General features: G+C 48.7%; 1 protein-coding gene across 1 annotated transcript in view; it reads left to right on the top strand.

Annotated features, from left to right (window-relative positions):
- The first annotated feature begins 1,767 nt into the window (after nucleotides 1-1,767).
- NAV2 (neuron navigator 2) overlaps nucleotides 1,768-26,697 on the top strand; it is a 679,412-nt gene continuing 654,482 nt past the window's right edge. The window contains exons 1-2 of the mRNA XM_024558786.3: nucleotides 1,768-1,842; nucleotides 6,715-7,367. Coding sequence (XP_024414554.2) covers nucleotides 7,293-7,367 — 75 coding nt within the window. The 5' untranslated portion in view covers nucleotides 1,768-1,842; nucleotides 6,715-7,292. The remainder of the gene's footprint in view (nucleotides 1,843-6,714; nucleotides 7,368-26,697) is intronic.

Below are 26,697 nucleotides of genomic sequence, written 5' to 3'. Positions count from 1 at the left end.
TAGCTACCCTGTTTCATAGATGAGAAAATGTAGGTGCAGAGATAAGATCGTAGAGCTGATAAATGGCCAAGAGGGGATTCTAGCCCAGGCAGTCTGACTCAGGTCTGTGTTCTTTTAATCCTATCACAGTCCCTGTAACTTGGTTCATGATGTTACTATGCTACCATTCCCCTCCTGGTCTTTGTCCTTGCACAACACTTGCAGGAACTGGCTAAGAAAGTGACATGGTTTTTCTTTTTCACTTCTGTCTTGTGATCAGTCTCAATGGGGCAGGACTCAGGCATGTAACATATGTGTATGCGTTTGAGTGAACATGAGCATAGGTGCCCTTCTATCCCCAGCCGCAATTCCCCCTCTGCTGCCATCTTGCAGCTGGGCCCTCTGCTCTCGATTACAGCAGGTTCCAGCCACCTTCCTACCACCAGACCGGGGCGTGGTGGTTGTGACTGGTACAGGTCTGGCAGGGTCCTGTGTGGGTCCCATTAATCCCTCCTGCTCTGATGGCAGATGAGTGCACCCCCTTCTGAAGCCTGGATATCCTACCCCTCAACCAGGGGCCCCGCAGCCAGATTGGCCTTCTGCCTTGGCCTGTGTCCCGAGCTCCTGTGCTAATGAACTGGCTGGGCCCACATTGCCCTCATCAGGCAGTGGTGTGGCAAGACCTGCCTGTGGCTGTGGACAGACCCTGCAGCCTGGTGTCATCCGTAAGCTTTGGAAAGGTCAGGCCACCCTGCTATTGCCAGGACCAATATGATTTCTTGCCTTCTCACCTTGGAAACTCTATGTGATAGAGCAAGTTTTGACTGGAGGAAGGTATCGGAGGGAAATAAGAGATCGTCAGAGACAGAAGTGTCCCCACTAGTGTCTCCCTAGACAGACATGTCAGCCTCACTTTTTACTCCATGTTTTGGGACCTGACCTCAACTTAGGAGATGAGAGAATTTTTGTTGGCACTGGTTCAGGTCTTATTTGCAAATAGTGCCAGGACCCTGAGGTTTCTCTCACCTGGGCACTTATCTACTAGACTGCTGCATGAAAGAGAGGGACACAGCTGAGCACAAGCCCCTTGGATTTCAGAATGGCTCTGGGGAAGATGGAAAATGACTGAAGAACTTTCCGAAGAAAGTTCACCTGAGGGGCAGAATGTGCTTCATTCTAGTTTCTGAAGGTCTGACTGTTAGGTGGCCATGGGCATCTTGTTCTGCACGTCCAGGAGAGCAGAAATGGGTCTTGGCCTGGAGGCTGGCTCATTTCTGTGGTGGAAAGAACGTGCCCCCAGTCAGAGCTCTACTAGAGGGAAGACCCCAAGCACTGCCTTGGGAGATGGAGCGCCCCCTCCAGAGAGGCGTTCACAGGATGGACAGCTCCCTGCCAGGAACCTGTCCAGGGGGGTTGGATTTAGTGGAAGGCTGAACTAGGTGTCCTGAGTTGTTTTCCAGTGATATGGGTCTTCCTTAAAGTGTCAGGTATGTCTGTCATGCAGAAGAGCCCCAACAGGAAGGACCAGAGGACTCTCTCTGCCTCCCTTCCCAGGGTGGGGGGAGAGGGGCTCTTTCCAGGAGTAGCAGCAGCTCTGGAGAGACTCCTGCTCCCCTCTCCGGTCCCCTAGCCTGGGAAAGGGCTCGGGACCGTGGAAGGGGATTGGGGATGGTGAGTTCACCCATTGGCTGAGACGCACTGTGTGAACGATGCTGGTTGGCTGGCAGGAGGAGGAGGAGGTGGTTTCCCCGGTAACGGGAGGGCAAGGAGCGGCTGCATCGGTGGCCGGGCTGAGGAGCGCGGGCTGGAGCGCTGTGCAAGACCGGCTGGAGGTTGCGGCTCTGTAAAGCTGCATGGGCGCAGGTAGGAGCCCCCAGCACCGTTTAACCGGGGCCTGGCCAGGCCAGGCTGCCCGGCGCTGGGACCGTCCAGGGGAAAGTTTGTCGTGTAATGGGACGAGCAGGGAGGAGAGGACTTAGCGATGCTCTGTGCTGGGCTCCAGGGGCTGGGAAGGGCGGGGATTGCTGGTGGGGAGAGGGCTGGCCTCTTGGAGCAGCGCAGGGGCCACACCTCCACTTTGGGATCCTGGTGGAAGGTTGGGGCCTCCCTAGCCGCACAGGGGAAGCACAGCGCCCTGTGCACACCCACGGACGGTTGACTGCGGGCGGGCCCTTGTTCAGAGATGCCCTGAGAAAGTGTGCCTCAGCCAATGTGGGCTGCAGCGGGCAGCGCGGTGCTGCCAGGCCGTTTGGCGAGCTCCCGGGTGCACTTTCCGGTCCTCTGGCAGCGCTGCACACGCCCACATCCAGAATGGGTGTGTGTCCCTCTGGTGGTGCGAGTGTGAAGCTGGGTGTATCTTCTTGTGCGTGTTGTTGTGTTTCCGAGTGTCCTCTGTTTGTGTGTCCCTGTGCATTCCCCCTCTGCGTGCTAACATCTCTGGGTGTATCCCCACGCCTGGGTCCCTCTGTATTTGCTGTTGGCGTGGGTGTCTGTGAACACCCTCTTCGGGTGCTTGAATCTGAGTATTGCTGTTTGTGGATCCTTCTGTTTGGGTCTGTATGTATTTTTGGATTTTGTGTGCGTCTCTCCTCTCTGTGTGCTTGTCTGTGTATCTGTGAGTGTGTATGTGCGTTTGGTCTGTGCCTCTGTTTCCTAGCCATCCCTGTAGGTCTGGTACCTGTCTGTGCTTGTCCCTCGCTAGGTGGATGTGCATCCTCGTGTGTGATCTGAGCTTCTGTAGGGGTGTGTGTGTGCGCGTGCCCGCACAGGGGCACGCGCTTGCCTAGAAGTCTGAGGGTGTGTATGTCTGGATCTCTGCGAGTGTCTACTATGCCTGTGTCAGCCTGTGTCTGAGTCTCTTCACTGTGTCCGTGTGTGTAGGTGGATCTGAGGCGTGGGTAACTAGGCCGGCCTCCCCACCCCACTTCCCTGGCTTTCCTTCTCCCACGCTCCGCTTAGCCCCCGGCAGAGGGGTGAGGGCTGCGGGTGTGGAGGAGGCGCCCGCGCGCTAGGAGTCACGGCGCCTCCCGGGTGTGCGCTCCGCTGAGCCGACTCCTTTCTTGCTAGCAAAGGGACCCTAGCGGCACCAGCAGCAGCCCTCGCCGCCCAGCTGGGGCCCTAGTGACTTATTTTTCTGTGTGATCCTTTCTTTTCTTCAGGGAAGCGGGGCGGGGAGGGGGGGCACACTCCGCTCGCTCACTGCTCACTGTTCGCAAAGAAAGGCGCCGGGGTTGGCGGCTGGCTTCTGAACTCCCCGAAGCCTTAGCAGAAGTGGCGGGCTAGGTGGGCACCCTTCGTGAGCAAAAAAGCCCCCAAGTTAAAAATCCAGCCCAGAAACCAACATGTCTCCTTAACTATCTTTCTTATGTCTTATGCAACTTATTGACTGATTGATTAATGAAAGTCTAGGTTTCCAAGAAGCTCCTCACTTTCCCCTATTGGCACCAAAGACTAATTAAAAATTCTGTGTTAGCGATGAGTGTTAATTAGACCGTTGGAAAGGTGGATGCACTCTGATTTCAGAAGCTTAACTCCAGTTATAAAATGAAACAGGTCAGGCTTTCCTTTCTCACCCCACCCCCACCCTTTCATCCCAGTTTAAAACCAGTTTCCCCAATTTCAGAGCCATCTGGGGGAGGAGGGTTGGGGGAGTGCAGGAGAAGCTAGACAGAAGGGAGAGAAGTGAGAAGGCCAAAGGGGCTTTGCCCAATTTGGAAAACTTTGGAAAATTTAAGAAGGATGTTTGGCCACACATACAAAATGGGCTCACAATTCCAGCACCCAGGCAGAAGGAAGGAGTGAGAACATTGTATCTGGGAGGGCATGGCCTATGACTTGTCTGGTACCTGGGATCCCAAATCGGCATTTACCAGGGAATTTTTTTGCAGGGTGGGACGTCAGTGGCCCTCTCGGAAGGATGCCTCTACCTCTGAGACTGGACCCTTTCCTAGCTGCCCACATTCTGGGCTGTGCCTTCAAACCATTCTTCTAGGAAAAAGTTTCCCCCTGGTGATTGCGCAGAAGGCAGGAAGGGTTTGTGGAGTGGGAAGTTGAAGCCTTTTGTTGATTGTGTTTGGACCAGGCAGGAGGAAGCCCTGGCAGTGTATTCAGGACCTCTTCGGTAGGGCTGGACTTGTTTTGTGGACTTAAAGGAGAATTGGGTCTTGCCCCAAACACTCCCCCGACCCATCTTACGGTCCAGTCTGGGCCAGTCTTTTCCTTTCTCCCCATTCTTTTGCACTGCTCCTGGCTAACTCATGACTCAGAGGGAGGTTTTTTGTATGTTGCTACATTTAGGGATCAATTTGGCATACATGTTGCCTTCTCAACAACCCAGTTTAATGTTCTCTTAGTCCTGCCTTGTAGTTCTTTTTTATTCAAGTGTTTAAACTTCCTGGGATTTCTCTGGGCAGTGAGAAAGGAAAGCTTTTGCACCAGGCCTTGCTCTCACGAAGGCCGCGCATCCTGATTAGGAAACGGGTTGGATATGGCAGCTAGCTGACAGCAGCACCCTTGCTTCTCCCCTCTCCTGGGCAACCCCTCCCCACGTTGGCTCCAGCACCAGGACAGCGACAGCCCCAGAACCGGTGGAGAAATAAAAAACGAAAACAAAAGGCTCACCAGAGGCATCGAACATCCTCCCACTCCCCGCGGGTGGGGAGGCATTTCTGTGGCGAGAACGCCTGTCCCCTTGTGCACTTGAGGCGTGTGCACCGGCTGGCATGATGGGATGTGACAAGGTCTCGCCCAAGAGAGCTAGGGGCCTGGTGCAGAGTGCAGAGCAGTTCTCAGACATGGAGAGAGCCCAGAGCTGTGAGTAAAACAGGCCCTCTGGAGAAGACTCTTCTAAGTAGGAGACCCTTTTGGCACTCATTTTAAAAAAAAAAAATTTTTAGTATTCATTATATGAGCGAGGGCTGTGGAGTCAGACCTGGGTTCCAGTTCCGGCCCGACAACTTCCAGTCTGTGTGACTAGGCAAGTTACTTGCCCTTCCTTATCTCTAGCACAGGGCTAAGAATCCCTATTTTAAACAAAGATGGCTGGCACCAGCAGGCCCTGGGTAGAGGTGTGTTGAATGGATGGGTACAGCCAGCGTTCAGTGCCCGTCAGCAGTTCTCTTGCTCCGTGTCAGTAAGTGATCTCGACCTCCCCACTTGTCATTATCCCCCCTGTGTAGATGAGAACACCAAGGCTTGGACAGGTTAACTACTCGCTCAAGGCCACGCCATGAGTTAAGTTGCAGAGCTGAGATTAAAATCTGAGTCCTCTGGTTTGAGGCTTCAGTTTAGCCTCAGAAAAGGGTGATACTTGGGGCAAGTTTGCCAGAGTTTATTGGCATTGTGATCTGGAACTAAAACGAATGGATATGAAGTTTCCCCTTTGCCAGGGATCCCTGAAAGGGGCTGTGGTGGCGGGTAACAGGAGGGCGTCTATATCTGGGAGCTCTTCTCTTTCCCAACTTCACTCACACTGCCTCCAGTGTCAGCCGGCATCGGGTGTATGAGATGTCCCTCTTCCGGACATTCTGTTCTCATCGATTCTGGCCAAATTCAGAACATTTGTGACTTGGAAATTCACTTGGAGAAATCTGCTCTGGCCAAGTGTTTCATGTGGTGTAGGACGAGCCTTCAATCTTTCTGCAGCTTCTCTCCCAAGAGAAGCTGTTCTCCTTTTCCTTCTTATAAGCCCTTTGTGTCTGCGTCTCTTATCTGCCTTTTAACCTGCTTTGGTGTTGAGCTGTGCAGAAGCCTTTTGTGATAGGGGGTGGCTTCGGCCTCTTTCCAAAGTAGCCACCGGTCAGGACAGCTGCAAGGGAGGGTCTGAGGGCTTCTATCTAGTGCTTGCCACGGCCGGATCTGGCCACAGCTCTCCCGGCTGCTGGCATGGCCTGAGTCATAGAATGGCTAGTGTATTGATTAGAAATGCTGGCAAGAGACTAGTGCCTTTCAGCAAAGAGCTTTCCCCCTCCCCCTGCCCCTTCCCCCTTTCTTCCCTGGGGGTGCTGGTCCAATGGAAAGAGACATTTATAATTATTTATTCGTGCCTCTTTATGGGAATTCTTGAATATGTCCTCACCTCCCAGGCTGCTCATGGAAGGGTGCACTCCTTGCAACATGTTTTTCTTGGTGTGGAGGTCCCTCCTCTCTCCTCCCTCCCTGTCCCCCGCCCTGCCAACCCCCAGCCTCTGTGACGTCAGTCAGGAGGTGACTGGGTGCCTGCATTGCCTGCAGGTTCCAAGGCTGGGTATGCAGCTCCTCTGTAGCACAGTCACCTTTCTGCCCGCAGTGGATCCAAGCTGCTCTTCACCTCCCGGCGGACCCTGGTGCCTTGCCTGCCGCACTCTGCCTCCGCAGCTGTAATCAGGATAAACATGTTGATGCGTTTTTGCTTCTCAGACCATTGCTTCCCTGTCTCATACCTGGGTGCCTTGTTCCTATGATGATGATGATGACGACGATGATGATGATGATGATTACGCACCCCACATAGGGCCGAAAGATAACTCGTTTCTGGCACCACTGTGCTCATTTTGTCTGCGTGCCCTCTGGCCGGGAGGAGCAGGAAGCCCATGAGGCCCCCCGGTTGCTTACCCATGGATGCGCCCGGAGTGCTGAGGGGCTTGGAGGAAGATCGTTGGCTGCTGTCTGGTTTGGGCTCCAGATGGTGGGCGAGGCCGCTCAAACCTGTACTTCTCCACAAAAGACACATCTGACTCTCGCACATTTTTCCCTCAGGTATGGGTCCCACGCCGTGGAGGAACTTGACAGCCCGGGAGGAGAGCAACCTCTGCGATGAACGCTGGCAGGAACTGTGAGGGGCGGCTTTGCGAGCAGTGTTTGCGGTGATTTATGGGAGTCAGGGGCTGCCGGAGAGGGATGTGGATGCTATCAGCTCTGTGGATTAAATGCCCATTTACATTGTTATTGACATATAAATTATCGGTGCCAAGGAGACAGTGAAGGAAAGGCTTTCTGGGGCAGTGATGTGGCACGTCCCCCAGGATATGGCCTCATCTTTGCCCAAATCTGTCCTCGGGGCTCTCAGGAAGCCAGCCTTGGAACTGAAGTAAAACCCCAAGTCCCAGCTCTCATGATGCTGGCGGCAGCCGCCCTCATTGCCAAGGCAGCGGTGGTAAGTGAGGCTCCCGCGTGGATTGTAAGAAGCAGGGAAGACCTTTGAGGTGGCGTGGATCTCCTCGGCTGGCGGGAGCTGTGTCTGGTGGCGTGCATGCCTCGCCTTTGCCTGGGTCATTTTTCTCCTTTGTGGGTTTGGAAGCATCGCTGAAGGAGAGAGGGGATTTTGTTCCTGGGAAATGGAATCGGTTTCCGAGTCCAGCCAACAGCAGAAGAGAAAGCTGGTTACCCATGGACTGGAAGATCAAAAGAGGGTGAGTGGCAGAACTTTTTTTGTCCCTTGGCTTGTGGTGCTGGAATTGCTAAGCATGAGTCAGGGAGCCCAGGTGGCTGTCACAATGCTGTTGTGGCTGATTATGCTGGTGTGTCTTTCTCTGGGGAAGGAGGCAGAGTGGTGGCTCATGATTCACCAGGTCCTAGTGCTGGGCTTGAAGCCTTGACTTGTTGATGGGCAAGGGGAGAGAGAAAGGAAGAAAAAAAAAATTCGATCCCGGGAGCTGGAAAGGCAATGATTTATAAGCTTCAGCTCAGGGAGTTAACTAAAAGTGTTGGTGTTCTCTTGGTCAAATATGAGCTTATTTGCACTGAAACCCCTTCGGGATTCACACACTCTTAGCACCTTTTGGAAACGGTGCTCCTGTCAGTGGTGGTTTTGTTTGAGTTATTATCCTCCATGTGGTCTGCTGGCTCTTGTGTTCATGGATCAAAAATACATCCTACTCCGCTCTTTGGCCCCATCTGTGAGGATGCCACAGCCTCTTAAAAAGGCCTGTTGAGTGTAGGTCATTTGCTGTCATCCATCTGAAAGCCGCTGTCACCCAGGGCCTGTGTCTACCAGTTAAAGTTCAACTTGTCTTTAAAAGCCAGACACATTCGGGAAAGGCACTGAGTGGCTGGTTGTGTAGGAAGAAAGGCGAAGCTGTGTCTCCTCACTCCCAGGGGATGTGCCAGGAAGGGAGTGGGGTGTGGGGGCACGGTGGCAAGGCTTAAACACAGCTCCCGCATGGCCAGAGTCTGTGTTGATGTAAACATACATTTTGTTATTTGCTTTAAAATGTTGTGAATGATCGAAAAACTTGTGGTGTTCTCTGAGAGTGGGATGGAGTATCTACTTTCCTCGTGAGTTTGAAGGATCATTTCTTCCTGGTGTGAAGTACATGTGGAAGTAAAACTAGCCTTACAGCTCCTCCTAATAATTTTAGACAGCTGTGTGCATATGTGGGTGTGTGTGGGGGGGGGCAGGGAGAAGGATTTGTATGAGATTTTGAGCTGACTTGCAAAGGATAAAATAATAGAAACAAATGACATTTTAAAAGCACAGGTACTGACTCCATTCCTAAAATGATTTCCACTCCTGAGACTGCACCCAGCATATTGAAGGAAGAATGCCCACCGTCTTAGGCACCTACACAAGTGAAATTTGTTTTGTGGAGTTTGATTTATTCAGCGTATAATCTATTGGGTTGGCCAAAAAGTCCACATGTTTTTTTCTATAAAATAAAAGATATGTGTTTCATTTTCACCAATAACTTTATTGATTTGGATATTTTAAGTATGTCGGCTATCTCCTGCATGGTATGATGTTGATTGTTCTCAGTTAATGTCTTGATTTGATCATTGTCAACTTCCACTGGTCTGCCCGACCATGGGGCATCATCCAGCGAGGAATCTCCAGCACGAAACTTCACAAGCCACTTTTTGACACGTTCGATTAGTCACAGCACCTTCTCCATACACTACACAAATCTTTTTTTGTGTTTCAGTTGCATTTTTACCTTTCTTGAAATAATAAAGCATAACATGCTGAAAATGTTGCGTGTTTCCTTCCATCTTCAATATTAAAATGGCTACACAAAAGTTCACCAATTTTGACAAGTTTTTAAAAAATGCACACTGAGGTGACAGCTGTCACAATACAATCTAACAAAATTGTTTCGAAGGAAGTTAAAGACAACTATGCACTACTAGAGCCATCTTATGGAAAAAACCAAAAGAACTTTTTGGCCAGGCCAGTACCAGACCTGTTCGTTCCTGCTTCTACAGAAGCTTTCTGAGAGATTGGAGAAAAACTGGTTATTGCCGTGAAGAGAACCTGGGATTGACTGCATTTTACTAAGTGTTAGCCAAGTTTGGTATCCAGATACTTCATGGAGGAACATTTGGGACCTCTGACACTGTAGAAAATTTTAATTGGGCTGGTATACTGAGATAATATGCAATTATGATAGCCTCTTCTTGGCTAGGTGTCGATGTCTGCATTTCCCATCTGTTCTTGGCTCTGGCTGTGTTGGGTCCACATGTACCATGGAGCCTCTGGAAGGAGAATATAACCCCAAGTGAGGCTCTGCGGCAGCTGGGGTAACATCAATTGGTCATGCTCAGCTGACATTCATTTTAACTTGAACTCTAGCCGTCATGGCAATTATTAAATTTATAATGATATATGTAAGATCCATTTTAATGACTCTCCATGCTTGAGTGAGCTCTCACTTGTGCTGGCAAAATAAGGTTTAATAGAGTATTACATCTCATCTCCTACTGAATTTTCCGGGCAGTGCTTGAAACTTTGCTGGGGAGGAATTAGATTGTTTCCCCTGATAGGCATTGTAATCAGGTTACATATTGCTCGAGTACAGTTTCTGGGCTGCTAGAAACACCGCCGCTGCAGCAGCTTCTGTTGGCGTCAGCAGCTTCTGTTGGTGTGTGCATGTGTGTGTGTTGTGGGTAAACACACACCCCATTTGCGTCAAGTGTGAAGCTAAACAAGCCTCCCAGCGTGCAGCCTGGAATGTCTTGTCCAGGGAGCTGAAAGGCGACTCTACAGTGTTTTGGCTTAGATACCTTGGGTGAGCTGAAAACTCCTCTTCAGGGGGGATTGGCTGAAAATGCAACAAAGGCACAATCGAGGCATCTGCTGGGGAGCCTGGACGTCTCCACCAGCATGCTTAAGTTACCAAGTGTTCATTGGCACGAGATCCTCATGGCATTGCTTTCTGTGTGTGTGTGTGTGTGTGTGTGTGATTCAATTGTTACACAAATGAAGGACAACTGTGGGATAAGCTGGGGAGACAAAGCAGAGGGAGTGTGGCTAGCTTCAATTTTGCTGCATTTCCTACTGTCCTAAGCAGAAAAAGCCACTTTCTCTAGGGTTTGGTAGGCGTCACGCCTCTGGTTGTAGCTTGGCCCTTGTTGGGGGTTTCATATAGACAGAGTGGCTAGTTCAGGGCTCCTCTGGGATGTGGCTCTTGTGGGTGTTTGCCTGTACTTTCTGCAGTAAAGAGTGCCGAGAGCTATGAAACCAGAGAGCTGGGTTCAAATGCCAGTTGTGCGGTGTGCCAACTGTGCATCCCTGGGAAAGCCACTGTGCCTCTCTGGTCTTCAGATTCTACATTTTCACCAGCGGACAATCCTATTTAGTTACATGAATACTGCTCCAATCAAATGAAATAAAGCTGGTAAGGAATTTGGCATTTGGCAATTATTCGGCACTTGGTAATTATTCAAGAAATGTTTTATATAGTCTTGGGACAGTTTGCAATATGGGTTTTTTTTTTCCTCTCTTGTTCTTTAGAAGGCTGCATGTGATTTTAAGTCTTTTAAAAAATACTCAAGTAATACACACTCATTGCACACTCAGACATTGCAGAAGAGTGCAGAGTGTAAGTTCCTCTCTTCTCCCGTTCTGTCTGGCACTGACTGTTGTGGCAGTTTGCTAGGTAGCAGTTCTAACTATTTCCTTACTAAGATGGAATCACACTGTGCAAGTGTTTAAGAAACTTGCTTTTCACGTACCGTAGTGTACATATCCAAGTCGTTACATACAGGCCTACCTCATGCCTTTCAATGCCTGGATGGAGTTCCACTACAGAAGGTGCCCAAATTTTCTCTCTCTAATCCCTACAGATGTACGCTTGGGATGTCTCTAGATTTTTGTTTTTGCTCTGTGATTTTTTTGGTATTATAAAATTCCTTCCTTCGTCTATTCAAGAAGTATCTAGGAAGAGGCTTCCCGTGCCAAACACCATTCTCAGAGCTAGCTATAAATGAGACGGACAAGGTCTCTCCTTCCTGAAGCTCCCATTTTAGACCGGCGCTGTGCGTACAACTTTCTGCGTCAATGGAGGTGTCCTCTCTGTGCACTGCACACACGGCAGCCACTAGCCACTCGAAATGTGGCCAGTGTGACTGGGGATCTTAACTTGAAATCTTGTTGTGTCATAATTAATTAAAAATTAAACTGACACGTAACGAGCGGCTACTTACTGCCTTGGAGAGTGCCTCTCTGGACAGTAAGTGACGGGCAAGTTACTAGATCGTCTCTGTACACACAGCCGTCTTTGCTCTAAGGAAAATAAATAGGGCGGAGTGGGGAAGGGGCCAGGGAGGAGTGTGTTTCCTATTTATAATTATTATCAATCTCCGTTTTAACAGAGGTGAGATTACATCCAGTAGAGTACATGTTCTTAAGTTCACAGCTCAACGAATGTCTATATCTCTTGTACACCCGTGGAGCTGCCACACAGAGTAAGATAGGGGCCATTTCTTGCCCCCAGGAGGGTCCATTTCAGCTGTATGTAGGGGGCTGACTCCCAGAGGAAGTGTCTTGTGAGTGGAGACCTCGGCAATGAGAAGCAGCTGGCTCCGGGATGATCAGATGGCTGATGTCTGATGCGAACCTGCCCACTCTCACCCTGCAGCAGGGGTGGGTGCCATTCAAAACTCCCCCTTTGGTGACTTATCTGGGTGCCACTTATGGACAGTAACCTCCCATGCATGCCTAGCACTTGTCAAATTCAAATTCTGTGCTGAGGTCAGGAAAAAATCCAGAAAGGCATGGGGCTGCAAATTGCTGCCTGAGAACGTCAGCGAGGTGAGTATTGTTCAGGGCTGTTAGAACCCACTTAACTAGGGTAGACGGCAGACGTAAAATTTCCCTGACAGACACCTATTGATCAGTCAGAGGAATGACTCTTTGATTGATTTTTCTCTACTCCTCCTTGAAAGTTTGTCCTTCGCAGGCAGAGCTTTCCCACAGAGGATGAACACTGTAAAATAAGAATTGTTCTTGGGTTTTTAAGATACTTGACGCCTGAGAAGTGACAGAGATGGTTTAGTTTGAATATTCTCCTGGCTGTCAGCTTCTCAGAATGAAAGCCTCCTGGAGACAGTGTTTTAGAAATGACTTTGGAGAGGGCGAACTTGGGCTTAATGTCATCAAAATCTCTCCAGGGTTGCCCGAACCGCTCGGGGTTGCCAAACCCTGCCCTTCGAAGGGGAGTGCGTGATAATACTGGCCCCATCAGCCTCTCCTCTTCACTTTGTTAAGTGCGCCCCCAGCTTCCCTGTCACCTGCGGTGACAGCTCGGAAACATTTGACCTCCCCGCCCCCTTAAGTCCACTACTTTTTATCTAGTCACCAGCCATATTGCTCCTGTGTCACAGTGTGTCTGGCAGCTGTCTCTTCTTTCTAGTCTCACCGTCACCACCCTGGTTTCAGGTCCAGGAATTCTTGCCTGGCTGGTAGCATGGCCTTGTTTCTGTCTCTCCTTTAGTCCATCCTCCAGCCCTGGCCAGACTGCTCTTCCCAGAGTCCAGCTGCCCTCATCCTTTTCAGTGATTTCCCCCTGCCTCCTCAGAAGGCAGCCTCCCCAGCCCCTGGCACTTTGCACTGTGCCCAGCTTCCAGGGCATAATGGGTACGAGCTCGAATTTCACTGGAGTCTTGTTGACCTCAGCATCACCTGGGAGAGTCCTGCAGCCACCCTGAGCTGAGCTGTCTCCCCAGGGCGACTTACTTGTGGGTTGTAAGGTGCTTCGCACTGTGCCTGGCACCTAGTTAGTCATCAATAAGTGGGAGTTGCTCTGACTGTTAGTCTCCCATTGTCTCTTACCCAAATCTTCTCTTCTTGGCAAACTCTGATTGCTGTTCCTTGAACCTCCACATTCCCGCCCCACCTCTGAGTCTTAGCTTATACGCCGTGTCCACCTGGAAGGCACTCCCTCCCAGGCTGCTCATCCATCCTCTGTGAAGAATGGGCCCTCCTCATGTTTTACTACCTCGTTCAAGTGCAGCCAGGGTAGCAGTTCGCCGCATTCTCCTTGTGGCCCAGATGTTTTCCACATGTCAGGCTCCTGAACCAGATTGTTGGCTCACTAAAGAAGGAGCTGGTCTTATCCATCTCTTCATCCCCTGGCACACAGTAGGCCCCCAAAAACATTGGTTGAATGAATGAATGTTACTTGTTGCTTTGAGATTCCTCTTTCCCTGTGGTCCTGAGGCTGAATCTGATCCCCCAAGAATACTGGTTTAATATGTTGTCTATTCTCATAGAAAGAAGAGGGAGTAATAAGATTCAAGAAGATGGTTGGGAGCTTTCTGCAGTGATGGATACCCATGATTAAGGGGAACTAGATGGAGTCTAGTGAGTAGAAGAGAAAAAAGGGGCATACTGAAGCAGTGTTTTGAAGGAGAATTTACATCAGTTGCTAGACTGACAGAGAGGGATGAATCTAAGGTGTTGCCACACGTCAGCATGCGGGTGGCCGGAGGGGGCCGGCAGCCCTTTGGATGGAGCGACTTGAAGGAAGGACACCTCGCCGCGCTTCCCACGGCAGCGGCGCTCTCGTTGGTTTGCGCCAGTGGGAGCAGAGCAGTGGTCATTCCTCTTAAGACAAAGACGGAAAATGAGACACACACATATTTTAAGGTAATTTCCCCAAATCTAAATGATTAGATTTAGGGAATTCGTCAGAAAAGATTAAAAAATAGGCTAAGGATCGGGAAGGTGACTGACATTTTGAACACTTGTTATGTGCCAGGGAGTGCGTGAGGCGTTCCTTTCATTTTGTCTCACTTAGATCTCCCCCAGAACTGGATGTAGACAGACAGACAGATAGATAGGCAGACAGACAGATAGAACCCATGTTACAGGTGCGAAGGCTGTCAGGAAGGGTCTTCTCCAGGGTTCCACACTTACTTTATCTGCAAGACTCCAGCACTGTAATTTAACCTCACCATTGGGATTTTCTCTCTCTCTCTCTCTCTTTTCTTTAGGAGGTAAGAGAAGGGAGGAAGACAGAGAAGGAGAGAAACATTGATGTGAGGGAGGAACACTGATCAGTTGCCTCTGGTACATGCCTCAACTGGGGACCCATAACCCAGGCATGTGCCCTAAGCTGGGAATTCAACTGGAGACCTTTTGCTTTGCAGGACAATGCTCAGCAAACTGAGTCACACTGGTCAGGGCTATATCTCTAAATTTTTAAAACTGGATTTTACTTTAAAAATAGTTTCTTCCAACTTCTCTGCAGTTGTGCACATGTACATACAGGGGCACTCATATGTGTGTGTACACACACACATACACACACACACACTCCATAGTGGGATTGGCCTGTGTGACATCTTACAGGTGTTTGTTTATCTGGGAACTATGACAATGTCATTCATCAAATCAGAGCTACATGTCACCACTCTCCCCAAGGTTGGTCATAGGCCATGGTGAGGCTGAGCTGTTTAGAGGAATTGTCCTCTCCCCCAGTGACCTGAGCTATGGGGTGCTGAAGGTGTGTGGCTCTGGGTGGATGGATGCTCACACATCAGGTGAGGATGCAGCTTCAGCCCAGCTTCCCTATTGAGCTGAACCACTTACCCTTCAGCCTGGGCCATGTGCTGCCACTGCCCCTTTGGAGCCAGAGGAAGCAGCAGTGACATGTTGATCTGCCTCCTGACAGCTCCCTGCCTGGGTGGCCCCCCTGTCTTCCTGGTACGAATGGATGGGATGTTAACCAAACACTCAGAGGATGGACACTGAGGGCCTACCACAGCACTTTTCACATGTCATTGAAGAAGGAAGCAAAGAGACTGTAGCCAGAGGCAACTCAGTTCAGTAGGTCTTGAAGGCCTACTCAGGTATTAGGGGAGAGAGGATAGCAAGGGGACCATGTCAATACCCTGCCTTCATTTCAATGCAGAGAATGTAAGACAGGACCAGGTGAGCCTCATCCATTCATTCATTTATCATTTATTCATTTATCCCTAATTTATGTATTGGCTACCAACTGTATGCCAGCCAGCCATAGCATGAGGCACTGGGGCTATAATGATGAGTTTAGATATTGTTCCCTGTCTCTTGGGACTTGCAGTGTTTTCGAGGAGTCTGTCAGTTCACCAGCAGTGCCAATGACATTAGGTAAATGACTACCTGATTTGGAAAGGTCAGAGGTGGGGTGGAGCCTTCCCTGGAGGAGGAGGAGCTTGAGCTCTGCCTATTAGATGCCCAGTGAGAAGCATATTGGGTCTGGGTTGGTGTTGGGCAGGGAGGAAACTAAATATGCAGCTCACAGTGTGGACTGAATTGTGTTCCTTACCCCAGATTCATATGCTGAAGCCCTAACCCCAATGTGACTGTGTTTGGAGATAGGGCCTTTCAGGTGGTAATTAAGGTTAAGTAAGGTCATAAATGTGGGGCACTAATTTGATATGACTGGTGATTTTATAAAAAGAGGAAGAGACATGCTAGGATGTGGTCTGTGCAAGGAGGAAGGGTTCTGTGAGGACAGAGTGAGAAGGAGGCCATCTGCAAACCAAGGTGAGAGACCTTAGGAAAAGCCAAACCTGCTGACAACTTGACCTTGGACTTCAAGCCTTCATAACTGTGAGGAAAAAAATAAATTCCTGTTGTTTAAGCTCCTCAGCCTGTGGTGTTTTGTTATGCAGGCCTAGCAGACTAATACGCCGGTGTACAGTGAGAGAAAGAATTGCCTTAAGGTATGTTGTCTGCAACAACCCAGACTGTGAGCGCCTAGAGGGCAGGCGTTAGGTCTGTTCCCCAGCTTCCAGAATACTGCCTGGTGCCTGGTAGGTGCTCTTCAAATACTTGTTGAAGAATGAAAATGAAAATGATGAGGAAAGAGAGTGGAGAAATGTGAACAATTGGGATTTTACCTTGTAGGCATCGAGTAAACACTACAGGCTTCAGAATTAGGGACCGACTTAAAAGTGGTGCTTTTAGATTTTAGAATAAACTGGGGTGAATAAGGAGGGGTGAAGAGAGCACTGAAGGCAAGAGAGCCTGGAACCAGAGACCAGTTAGAAGGCCACACATGTGACATAAACACTCAGTGATAAGCTTTTACTCTGGGGCTGAGACAAAGGGAAGGGAAAGATGAGCACAGAAATGAGGAAATAGAATTGGAGGAACAGAATTTGGCCAGCAACTGGAGATAGCTGACTCATGTCCTGGGTGGCTTGAATCCCAGGTGTCTCCAAGGTTCAGAGCCTCCCCCCGTGTCTGGTAGAACGGTGTCTAATAGCCCAGTGGCACTTTAGATCATGACTAATGCACCCTGGACACACTGTGATCTGCTGTACTGGTCATAACAGCAGTTGGCGCCCACCCCCCATTTGGTGAGTGAGGTGCACGGACAGGCATGTGACCTGCCCAAGGTCGCACAACATGGGTGAAGATCTCTAGTCCTTTTCTCCGTCATTTAGGGTCACTCTCCAGGGAATAAAATGGTCTTCCTTAGTCAACAGAAGTGAATGGTGATATTTTGTTATTTTAGTTTAATTTTCAATGAGAAAGAAGACTTGGGATTTTGGGATCAGATTTGAAAGATGCTGGAAAAGTTAGGTTAATTTTGGTCCAAAAGATGCTAAAAGTTAAACAGTAATCCAGGCACTTTATAGGTGGCCATTCCTATTATCTGAAAGATTTCTATAAATTACATGAGGACAGTTCTGAACATAAGTGAAATGAACCCCTTGATCGGCTTTCAGGAGCCAAATTACAGAACCCTCCTCACAAAGGAGGGCTGAGAGGCGGTAAGAAGTAACGACAGTGCCGACTTTCCCCATCGGTTAGAGCCCTTTGCGTGCCTGCTCCTGCTAGACTCGGTTTTTCCCTGTTGGTCCGGACTGTTTCCCCGTTTACTCCTTTTTAAACTATCTATTGGATGGTATCTACTTGGAGGGAAAGAGTGGCAGCGTCACCTAGGTTGTTTGGCATTTGTTAGTAACACAACTTTGGGACCTTATTACATTGAATGACATATCCTTTCTGGCCTCTGCTACATGTTGAAAATTATGATGATAATAATGAAACCTTATGAGATGTAATGCACTTGAAGTATTTAGCACAGTATTTAGCACATGATTAAGTATTAAGTGATTTCTATTATAATTCTTATCATGTGTTTTCCTTTCTTCATTTAGCAAAATCCAGTAGGTGGCATCTTTGGGGAATAAAACAGAGGGCAGGAGGGATGGCTGACTATTGCTAGTTTGAATTTACGTTTCTGGTTAACTGAAGGTCATGTAAAATTCCTTGTAGTTTAAATTTTTGTTACTGCATGTCTTCCTAAAAGAGAGTCAGCTTTTCTGCTGCAGAAGTACAGTCGATGCAAACAGCCAAATCTTCTGTGTAGCCATCCTGTGGGAACTACCTCGACCTCATCACTTTCACATTAAATCACAGTTTATGGGACTGTGACGTGTAGGAATTAGGCTATAGTTTTTGTGTGATTCCAAAACAGCATCCCTGACGAGTTGCATTTTTGCTTGAGTAGGTTTTATGAATTTCATTTATTACACTTCATGGCATCCCTGAAAACCTCAGCACCAGGGGAAAAAATATCTGGTTATCTAGAGGTGAGTTCCAATTAATCAAGGTTTGCCAAATCTCATCCTAGGTTACTTTGCTCCTAAAGCTTAGATCAGATTCTTCCATGCCTGCGGTATGAATCCAAATAATGACATCTCTGACTTCCATCCTCAGGGCATTAATTTTTAATCATCCTTCTCTTTGGGATAATTAGAAGGAGAAGGATGTGGGGGTTGGGAAGAGACATAGGAGGAGATGCGGATGGCAGAGCAAGAGTGGATGTTTTTAAAGTGCAGCTTCTTCCGAGGAGAGAGACCAATTGAAGCCTGGCATCTTCATTCTCAGTTCACTTGAGGGGAGGAAGCAGAGACAGAGATTGGGGTTGGGATGAAGGGGGGGTTGAGGACTGATGGAGCCAGATCACGGTGGGTCCTGATGTGGGGGCTGGGGTTCACTGGGGGGATGAACCAGATCTGTGTGTGCTCGACAGATAGGTCGAGGAATATGCTTGGGTGTACATGGGGATTTCTTCCTTGGCTAGCTGGGCTGAGTAGGTACAGACAAGATTACTGAAAGCCTTGTCTGTTTCCTGTATCCATGCTCCATGAACCTCTGGGGATGGTGGGATTTAAGGGACAGGAGTCAACATCTTGATTACAACTTCTAGGATCCTATGTCTTTCATCTCTTGTGGAGCTGGCACAGAGGTGCCAGTCTGAACACCTGGGCACACGTGCCATGGTGTGCAGAATCCAGGTTCTTGCCAGCTTCTTAGGTAAGTGAGTGAGGTTCCTTTACACCTCCTCCCCACGCCACACCTGAAGGGTATATTGTAGGTGAGAAGCTCCCTCGGAGAGTGTGATTCTAAGTTTCAGTTCAAAGTTTCCTCTGTTTTTTTTCACTGATATGATTAAAAATGCAATAAGCAAAAATCCTTCATGACATGGGAAAGTCTTCATGAAAGCTAAAAACTAGAACAAAGAATCTTAGTTCTTACATCTCGGGCATCTCCCTTGTATAAACCTGCATTTATCCTTTCTGGCCTCTGCTTCATCTTGAATATTATGATAATAATGAAACCTTTGGTGAGGGTTATGAGATGTAATGCACTCGAAGTATTTAACGCAGTACTTAGCAAACTTTAGGTCCTAAGTCTCTCTTTCTCACTTGCCATTCAGTTTCATGTTTATGTCTATATTCCTAACACATATTAAATTGTTTGGCATGTAGTAGATGATTAGTATATATTTGTTAAATGAATGAATGAGAGTCAACTTTCTGAATGGGGTGGAGGTCAATCTGAATGGGGGTGGTGAGAGGGAGTGTTAGGTCTGTCTCTGACTCTCTGAGCTAGACTCTTTGTGACAGAGGAGTAGCATCCGAGAAAGAGGAAGGCTTTAATTGTCTTTGATTTTGTAATGGGAGGAAGGGTGTCTGGGAGGACTGCTTAGTGTGAATTTGTTCTGCATTTGTGTGTCTTTATGTGGGTGCATTTTCTCAACTTTGAAGACCCGGTTTCATTATTGTAAAGCTATTATTTCCCACTCCCCTGGCAGGGATATTCCTTTTTCCTTTGAGTTTCATGGGTCCATGGTGATGGGTGACCTGGGAGGTCACTTTATTGATGTCTGCATGTGCTGATCATTTAGAGGTGAGATTAGAGGCGAGGGCCGTGGCTCAGATGTACCAGAATGGGAAGGCACTGAATAAATCAGTGCAAAATGCGCCCTTACATATTGCAGCACAATGGGACAAGTTATGAGAGCAAGTAATGAGGAGTCTGGGAGGGAGGCAGCGTCCTATCGAAGCCCATGGAACGTTCTAAAATAGAGATGGATGATGCAACCATTGATTAGAAATGCCTGGGCCCGCCTGGGCCCTTCTTACCTAGAAGAGAAGGTGTATGGTGTTGCTCTGCCAGGTGATTCTTGCTGAAAAATGGGATGACAGTCGAGAGAAACAGATGTCTGCAAAGAGCTGCTATTTAAGGCTGGTCCCTCGAGTGTCAGCCAGGTGGTTTGACTCTAGTACAGACTGACGCAATGCCCTCCTTTGAACAAAGGTCCCACCATGAGACTGCACGCCCCCTCCTGTGGTTTAGATCATTATTGTGAATAGTCGTTTCCTCCTTGCCCACACCCCCGGGAAAAGAGGGTACTTTCCTGCTCCACGGACTTTGGACATAGCCAGTAACCTGCGCGACCAGGGCGGTGTGGATGGAAGGAAGTTCAGTGTGCCAGTTCAAAGCCGAGGCATAATTAGGAGGCATACCTTGTTTCCACTTGCTCTTGTGGGAATTTTTGATTTCCACTGGAAAAAGAACATGTCCCAGGCAGCTTCTGCCATTCCTTCCTGGGCCTCAGAAACACATGGAACAGGCCTGTGTGTGAGAGATGCTCTAGCGAACATGCAGGCCTGTGAGTGAGAAATAAGTGCTTATTTTGCACGCCCCTAAGATTTTGGGGGGTTGATTGTTATGCAGCAAACACGATAGGCCTTTACTGAGGAAAGCATGTCTGATGGTTAATATTAATCTCACAATGCAATTAACAAAAAGTAATTAAGCATAGGCTTTTTCAAAGTTCTGTCCTGGAGGATTTTCACGACAATTACCTGAAATAATCCTGATCCAGACCCACCTAATTAGAGTATCTGGGCTTCTGACCCAGGAAGCTGCATTTTAAATATGCATTCCAGAGATTCTAATTACACTGAAGTTTCAGAACTACTTTCCCCATGGATTAAAATCTGTAACCACCCCCATTAACATCAAAATCAGGGGTCTGCAGGGTGGGGGGGAGGAAAGCTCGTTTTTTTTCATTGCAAAGAGTTTCACCTAAATTCCCTTAGGAGAAACAGACATTTGTTTTTGTTTGTTAGTAGAAAGGACACGTGTGCTTAGGAACCCCGCAGAATTTCAGACACCAGGCTTTAGTCGGTCAGAGGCAATGCAGTCCTTGCCACGCATTACGCCTCAGTTGCCGTGTCCTCACTTAGCCTGTCTCGGTGCATCCCTTCTTTTCTCTCCCGCCTAACACCCTTCCTCCGCTGCTGTGCACACTTTCCTTCTCTTCCCTTTCAACTTCCAGGCTCAGCCCTCATCACCTCCCCCTGCCATCGCCACCTATCTCTTTTAATGTCACTGTCCACTGAGAACTTCCCTCTGTGTTTCTTAGTGCAGATCCATGACATCATCTGATGGACTCAGCTCATCTTGTCCACTTTAAAAGCGAGTCCTTAGAGGAAGATCCATCTCTGGATTGGCTACTCTAGAATTATGTGTCTGTTCCCGGGCTAGTCAATTACAGCTTGGGTGGGGGCAGGGTCACAGGGCACGGAACCTCGACTTTGAGGGTAGTTACTTCAGGAGGAGGCACGGGTGGGCGGGCACGGATTGACGTCTACTCTGTTGGGTAGAATTTGATGGAAAGAGGAGACTGGAGGGGAGGAGACAGTGATGGTTCGGGGAGTGATGGAATCATGTGCTGAATGTTTGTCTTTCTCACTGGAGTGTCCCTGCTTCCACAAAGCCCACAGCCCAATGGAGCAACCAGGCATTAAATGAATAATGAAACAAATATCTACTTACATTCCTCAAATTGACACATGGAATATACTGTGGAAGATGGAGCTTTCAACAGTGGAAAACAGGAAGCTCAATGGTAGGTGGAAAGGACAACCTGGGTTTCAGTCCCTGCCTCAGAACGTACTGGCTTTTTGATCTTAGGAAAGTTTCTTAAGTTGTTTAAGCCTCATGCCTCCTTTATGCAATGTGGATGCTAATAGTTTCTACTTTGTAGGATTATATTAAATTATACTATATTTTTAAAAAGTACTCAGCACAGCACCTGGTGTATTGCATTGGTGCTGACCAAAAGCGAATTCTTTTTTTTTTTAATGTGTCTCTGAGTCCACGCTAATAAGCCATGAAAAACTGCACTTTGCTACTGGGATCTTCGTGGGCCTACTTTGGGACCGTTGTCCCCCAGGTCTGTAAACGTAAGAAGAAAACTCACACTTTCCAGTGTGTTACCGGGCTGACAGCTACAACTGGGTGAGTCCTGACTTTTCCTGGGCCTCAGTTCCTGCTGGACTGGTGCGAGATTCTTTGACGCCTTGGTCTAGCCTTGTGCTGGTGTTTGGTATGTGGGTCACTTTAGCAGGCATCCTTCTGTTTAGAAGGCAGGCAGAGTTTCCAGCTTTGAAGTGTTTTTGTCCCTGACCACCTTCCATGATCCTGAGCCACATGCCAAGCCCAGGGAGCCAACTCACTGCCGACTGAGATCAAGGGCACTTGAAACTGTGAATGCTGGGTGTGTGCACTGTCTCCCCTCATGGCCATCAATCGCTGGCGGGGCAGGGTAGGGCTGCAAAGAGGGAAATGGCAAATAAGCAGTTTGTGTTACTAGAACAACATGAAGCCCTTTGCCTATGGTAATTGAAAAAAAATCTAATTTCTGCTCATGTCCCTAGAGGATCTTCCCATTTGGATTCCTACGGAGTCTCCAAATCTTATTATCAACAAGACTGAGCAGGCAGAAGGGATTCACCTGCTGGAGTCGGGTATGAGGAGAATCCCTGAGCCCCCAGAATGGTGTTCAGAGACCATGGGTCTCAGCTAGATTAGGGAGGATGAGGTAGAGGTGAAGGAGAAGGACGTGCGCGAGGGCAGTACAGAAGGGAGAGTGGGGCAGGCCAGTGGAGCAGAGATGGACAAGCAGTTGCTGAGACCCTGGGATGCAGGTGGTTTTGGTGTGTTATCACCTTTAATCCTCACTTCAACACTACACAAAAGGTAACGCTATTGTTCTCACTTTACAGATGGAGAAATAAAGGCTCAGAGAAGCTAGGTAACTTTCCCATGGTCCGACAGGAGGAAATGGTAGAACTGGCTCTTGAAGGCAGCTCTGCATGACTCTAAAGCCCGTGCCCTTTTTCATCAGATACTATTATCAGACCTTAATATACCACTGACCTGATTTCACGACCCAGACGGGTGGCCAGACTTTGTCCTCTTGGGCCAGCTGAACCCCCTGCCTGTGTGTCTGACTGCAGCCCACGTCACACTACTTTTCCCTGTCTTCCAGCCTTGATTCTGGTGTGATGTGAGTGGGTCTTCATTCAGCTCCTGTTAGCCTGGCTGGGCATCATTGTGTCCCCCAAAGCTTCTGCCCAGACCCCAGGGGGCAGTCAACATGTGTCAGAATGCAGGACCACACGGTGGGCACAGGGGCCTGGAACAGACAGGTGCCACCACAGCAGTAGCAACAGCAGCCTTCATGTCCAAACACCCTGCTTTGCAAAGTACAGGACTTCAGGACGTGTCTTCTGTTGTAGACAGTACGGGCTTGCTTCCCAGTTGTCCTCGTGGAGCTCTTTTACTCAGAGAACTTAGAAACCGTGATCTCTTGTTACTCTTCATGAATTTGTTCACTCTGCCAAGCTACGTTTGCCCACTAACTATATGTTGCTTTTTGTGTTTTCTACCTTTTACAGGGAGATCTCTGGGCAGAATTTATATTATGAATGGTGCCCGAGCTTCCTTTTGAGGGCAAGAAATTCACGTCTCTTCCTTTTTGGAAGAAATGAACTGGAAATGATCCTGTCTGAGGTACTTTTCCAGGTGTGTTTAGAGCCAGTTTCCATGGAAATGGGTGACAGGATGTGGAGACAATGGCCTGTGCTTGGGCCATCCCATACAGCGCTGGCTGTCCTTGCAGCGCCCTCCACCTTCACGGCACTCTCCCCTCCTCGCTCCAGCCAGCCATCGCCAGCCATCGCTAGCCTCTCTTCAAGATTTACTCACATTTCTATGCACGTGAAACCTCCCTATCTTTTTTCTCTTATTCTTTTCTTCTTTGACATTTTTCAACTCTATTTTTCCTATCTGATACCTTACAGGCATACCTTGTTGGATTTCACTTTATTGCACTTCATGAATAGTGTGGGTTTTTGTTTTTACACATTGAAGGCAAGGCTCTCCATCAGCAAAAAGATTACCACTTGCTTTGTAGCACTGCTTGCTCTATTACAGTGGTCTGGAACTGAGCCTGCAATATCTCTGAGGTGTGCCTGTATTTTGCTGAATGAAATCACTTGGGCGTTAGGCGCACGAGCTGTGGAATCAAACAATGAAAACCCCAGTTCCCTGACCTTCAAAATGTCACTTCACCACTCTGTGCCTCAGCTTTCTTCTTTGTACAGTGGGAAAACCAATAGCTGCTATATCCTGGGCTTATTATCCAGATCAAATGAGAAATACAAGTACTTAGCAGGTACCCGGGAGATAGCAACTGTTTAGTAAATGTGAGCCAGGAGCAGGGTAGTGGTACTAATGGTAGCCATGTTTCTCCCCATTAGAGTGTAAGATGCTAGAAGGCAGAGATTGAGTCTCCTGTTTAGTTTTTATCCTCCAGAGTGGAACATAGTGCTGAAGTCATACCAGTGCTCCATAAACACCCAATGGATTGAAAGAGGTTTCAAATTTCATGCTTTCCCTCTGCCTGCTTTATTAGAATTTCATTTAAGTAAACCTAGACCACCCAACTGACTGGTGTGGCTCGGTTGGTTAGGCACCCTCCTGCAAAGCAAAAGGTCTCCAGTTTGGTTCCCCACCAAGGCACATGCTTGGGTTGCGGGGCATGACACATCGATGCTTCTCTCCCTTTCTTTCTCCTTCCCTTCCCCTCTCTCTAAAAGTAAATTAAATAAAATCTTAAAAAAATAAACTTAGACCCATTTTATAGAGTGCCTGTGTCAGTGACTAAATAAAGGGTTTATTCATAAGTGTTTATCTTCCTAGAGTAAAAACACCCCAACCAAACCTGATTCCCGCTCTTGGCCAGCGAAAATGGAGCATAAGCCCAATGGGAGAGCCCTGCTGCTCTTTTAGTGTGAAGTGGAAGCAGCTCTGATTCTAGAAGCAGCCAGAGAGGGAGAATTAGGAACAGCTCTGAGAATAGGGGAGTCCTGTGGGAGATGTCAATAACCAAAATTATCTCTCATTTCAGCAGCCACTGAAAGGAGCTCCACTTGGCTCCTTCCCTTGAGAGGTGACCTCTCCCCTGTGCCTGCAAGATGGGCCCAGCAGAGGAGAGGAGGGAGCAGTCGTTAGGGGTCGGGTTACCAGTGGGCATGACGTCAGGGCGGCTCCTAGTTCCTCGAGCCCTGTGCTGGGCCATTGGGAGAAGCTGCAGCTGCAGCAGCTGCGCCTGATGCTCCTCCCCCAACCCCCACACCCTCTGCGGAGCCCCTGTAGGTCTGAGGCTCTGGGTGGACAGAGGAAGGGCAGTAGATGGCCGTCTGTCACGTGGAGGGGAGCCAGCACTGCTACTCCTCCTGCTCGGTTCTCCTAGCCGGGTTGCCTTTCTGCAGCTTTACCTGTGAGCCAGTTTCCAGAGGAGCCCATAGGTGGGCAAGAATGTGGGTGATGGGGGTGAAGAAAGGCTCAGGTCCCTGGGATGGGTCCACCAGAGTGGCTGGTGGGAGATGAGAGAGAGGCAGGAGGCTGTCCTGGGAAAAGCTGGATCTGGACTGAAACATACCCTGGATGAAATCCTAAATCCAGCCCTTAGTATTGGACCCTGTGCAAATTGCTTCTCCTCTCTGAGCCTGTTTTCTTATCTATAAAATGAGGAAACTGACACTTTGGGGGGATTTTTTCTATTTTCTGAGAAGAGAGCACTGGTACTGTCTGGTGCATAGTGAGAGCTGAGTGCATGGCAGCTCCTTGCTGCCTCCTCTTCCTTGTCCCATCACAGGCAACTAGCTAGCGTCCGAGAGCTGCAGTTCAGCCCTTGCTAGACTGCTCCACTGGAGCTGGGCACAGCCGAGGGCAGGTTTCTTAGGACTGGTGCGTTCCCACAACCGGGTTGTGGACAGCTGTTCCCCTCCCTGTCTCCCCTACTTGGCAATGAGTTTTTGAGGATGTAGAACAAGTTTTACTCATTTTTGTATTTCTGGTCTCATGTTTGGCACTTTGTAGGTGCTCCAAGAACTCTTCATTGAATGAATGAATGAATGAATGAATGAATGAATAGCTGGGCTATAGGGTGGTGCTTATAGTGGTAGCTTTTCTAGAAAGGTTTGCACTGGTTTTGCTAAATGAGATGGTGGACTCCCAGCCCATCTGCTCTTGGAGGCTTGTTTGCTTCCCTCCAGAATGGTCTCTCTCCCAGTGGCCCAGAGTACAGCCACTCATTCCTGAGCTGGATGTGCACCCCTGTGGGCCCTAAGGCCTAGAAACCCTCCCAAAGTGATGCCTGGAGAAGCTGATGTTTAGGGTCTTCACTTAAGACACTCCCTGGAGCATTTCTGTGACTCTGTCCTTGGCGGCCATCCTTACAGGGGCTGAGTTCCCAGAAGATGCGTTAATGGAGACATCACTATGTTGCACTCCAGAGTTTAGTATAAATAACCCTGATGTGCATTCATTCATTCACTCACGCGTTCATTCAGTGTCTTCCTCCTTTCATCAGGGCACGTAATTACGAAGTGACTGTATATAACTTTATCACGCACATGGCTCTGGTGTCACTCAGAGCAGGCAATTAGACTTTTCCCAAAGGCCAGATTTGGGGGTCAGGAGGGCAGGCTGATGGAGCCTTGACAAGTACTCTGATGTCAGCTTTAAAATATGAAGGAGAATCCTGAAATAATATGCCCTTTCCCCCATGTTACACCCCCCCACCCCCAATATCAGCATGGGTTTCAAATAGACAACTACTCTCTTCCCTTCTTCAGGAATAGCCAGCTGGACCCAGAGTCCCTGAGGGATTTGAAGCCCTAAGGATGGTGGCCACACTAATTTTGTTCCTGTGTGGACATAGATGAGCACACTTCTTCCTGGCCTCCCTGTTCGTCTCTGGGCAAAGTCAAGAAGACTAATGAGACATTGAATGGGGGCTGAACTCCCCCCATCTACTTCAGTAGGATCGTAAGAAACTGGACCTGGGGTGTGTGTGGCCTTGGAAGAATCATTTC

Source organism: Desmodus rotundus, chromosome 5, assembly GCF_022682495.2.
Source record: "Desmodus rotundus isolate HL8 chromosome 5, HLdesRot8A.1, whole genome shotgun sequence".
Lineage (NCBI taxonomy): Eukaryota > Metazoa > Chordata > Mammalia > Chiroptera > Phyllostomidae > Desmodus > Desmodus rotundus.
Note: the sequence above shows the minus strand (reverse complement) of the source record. Positions and strands in the feature narration are given on the sequence as shown.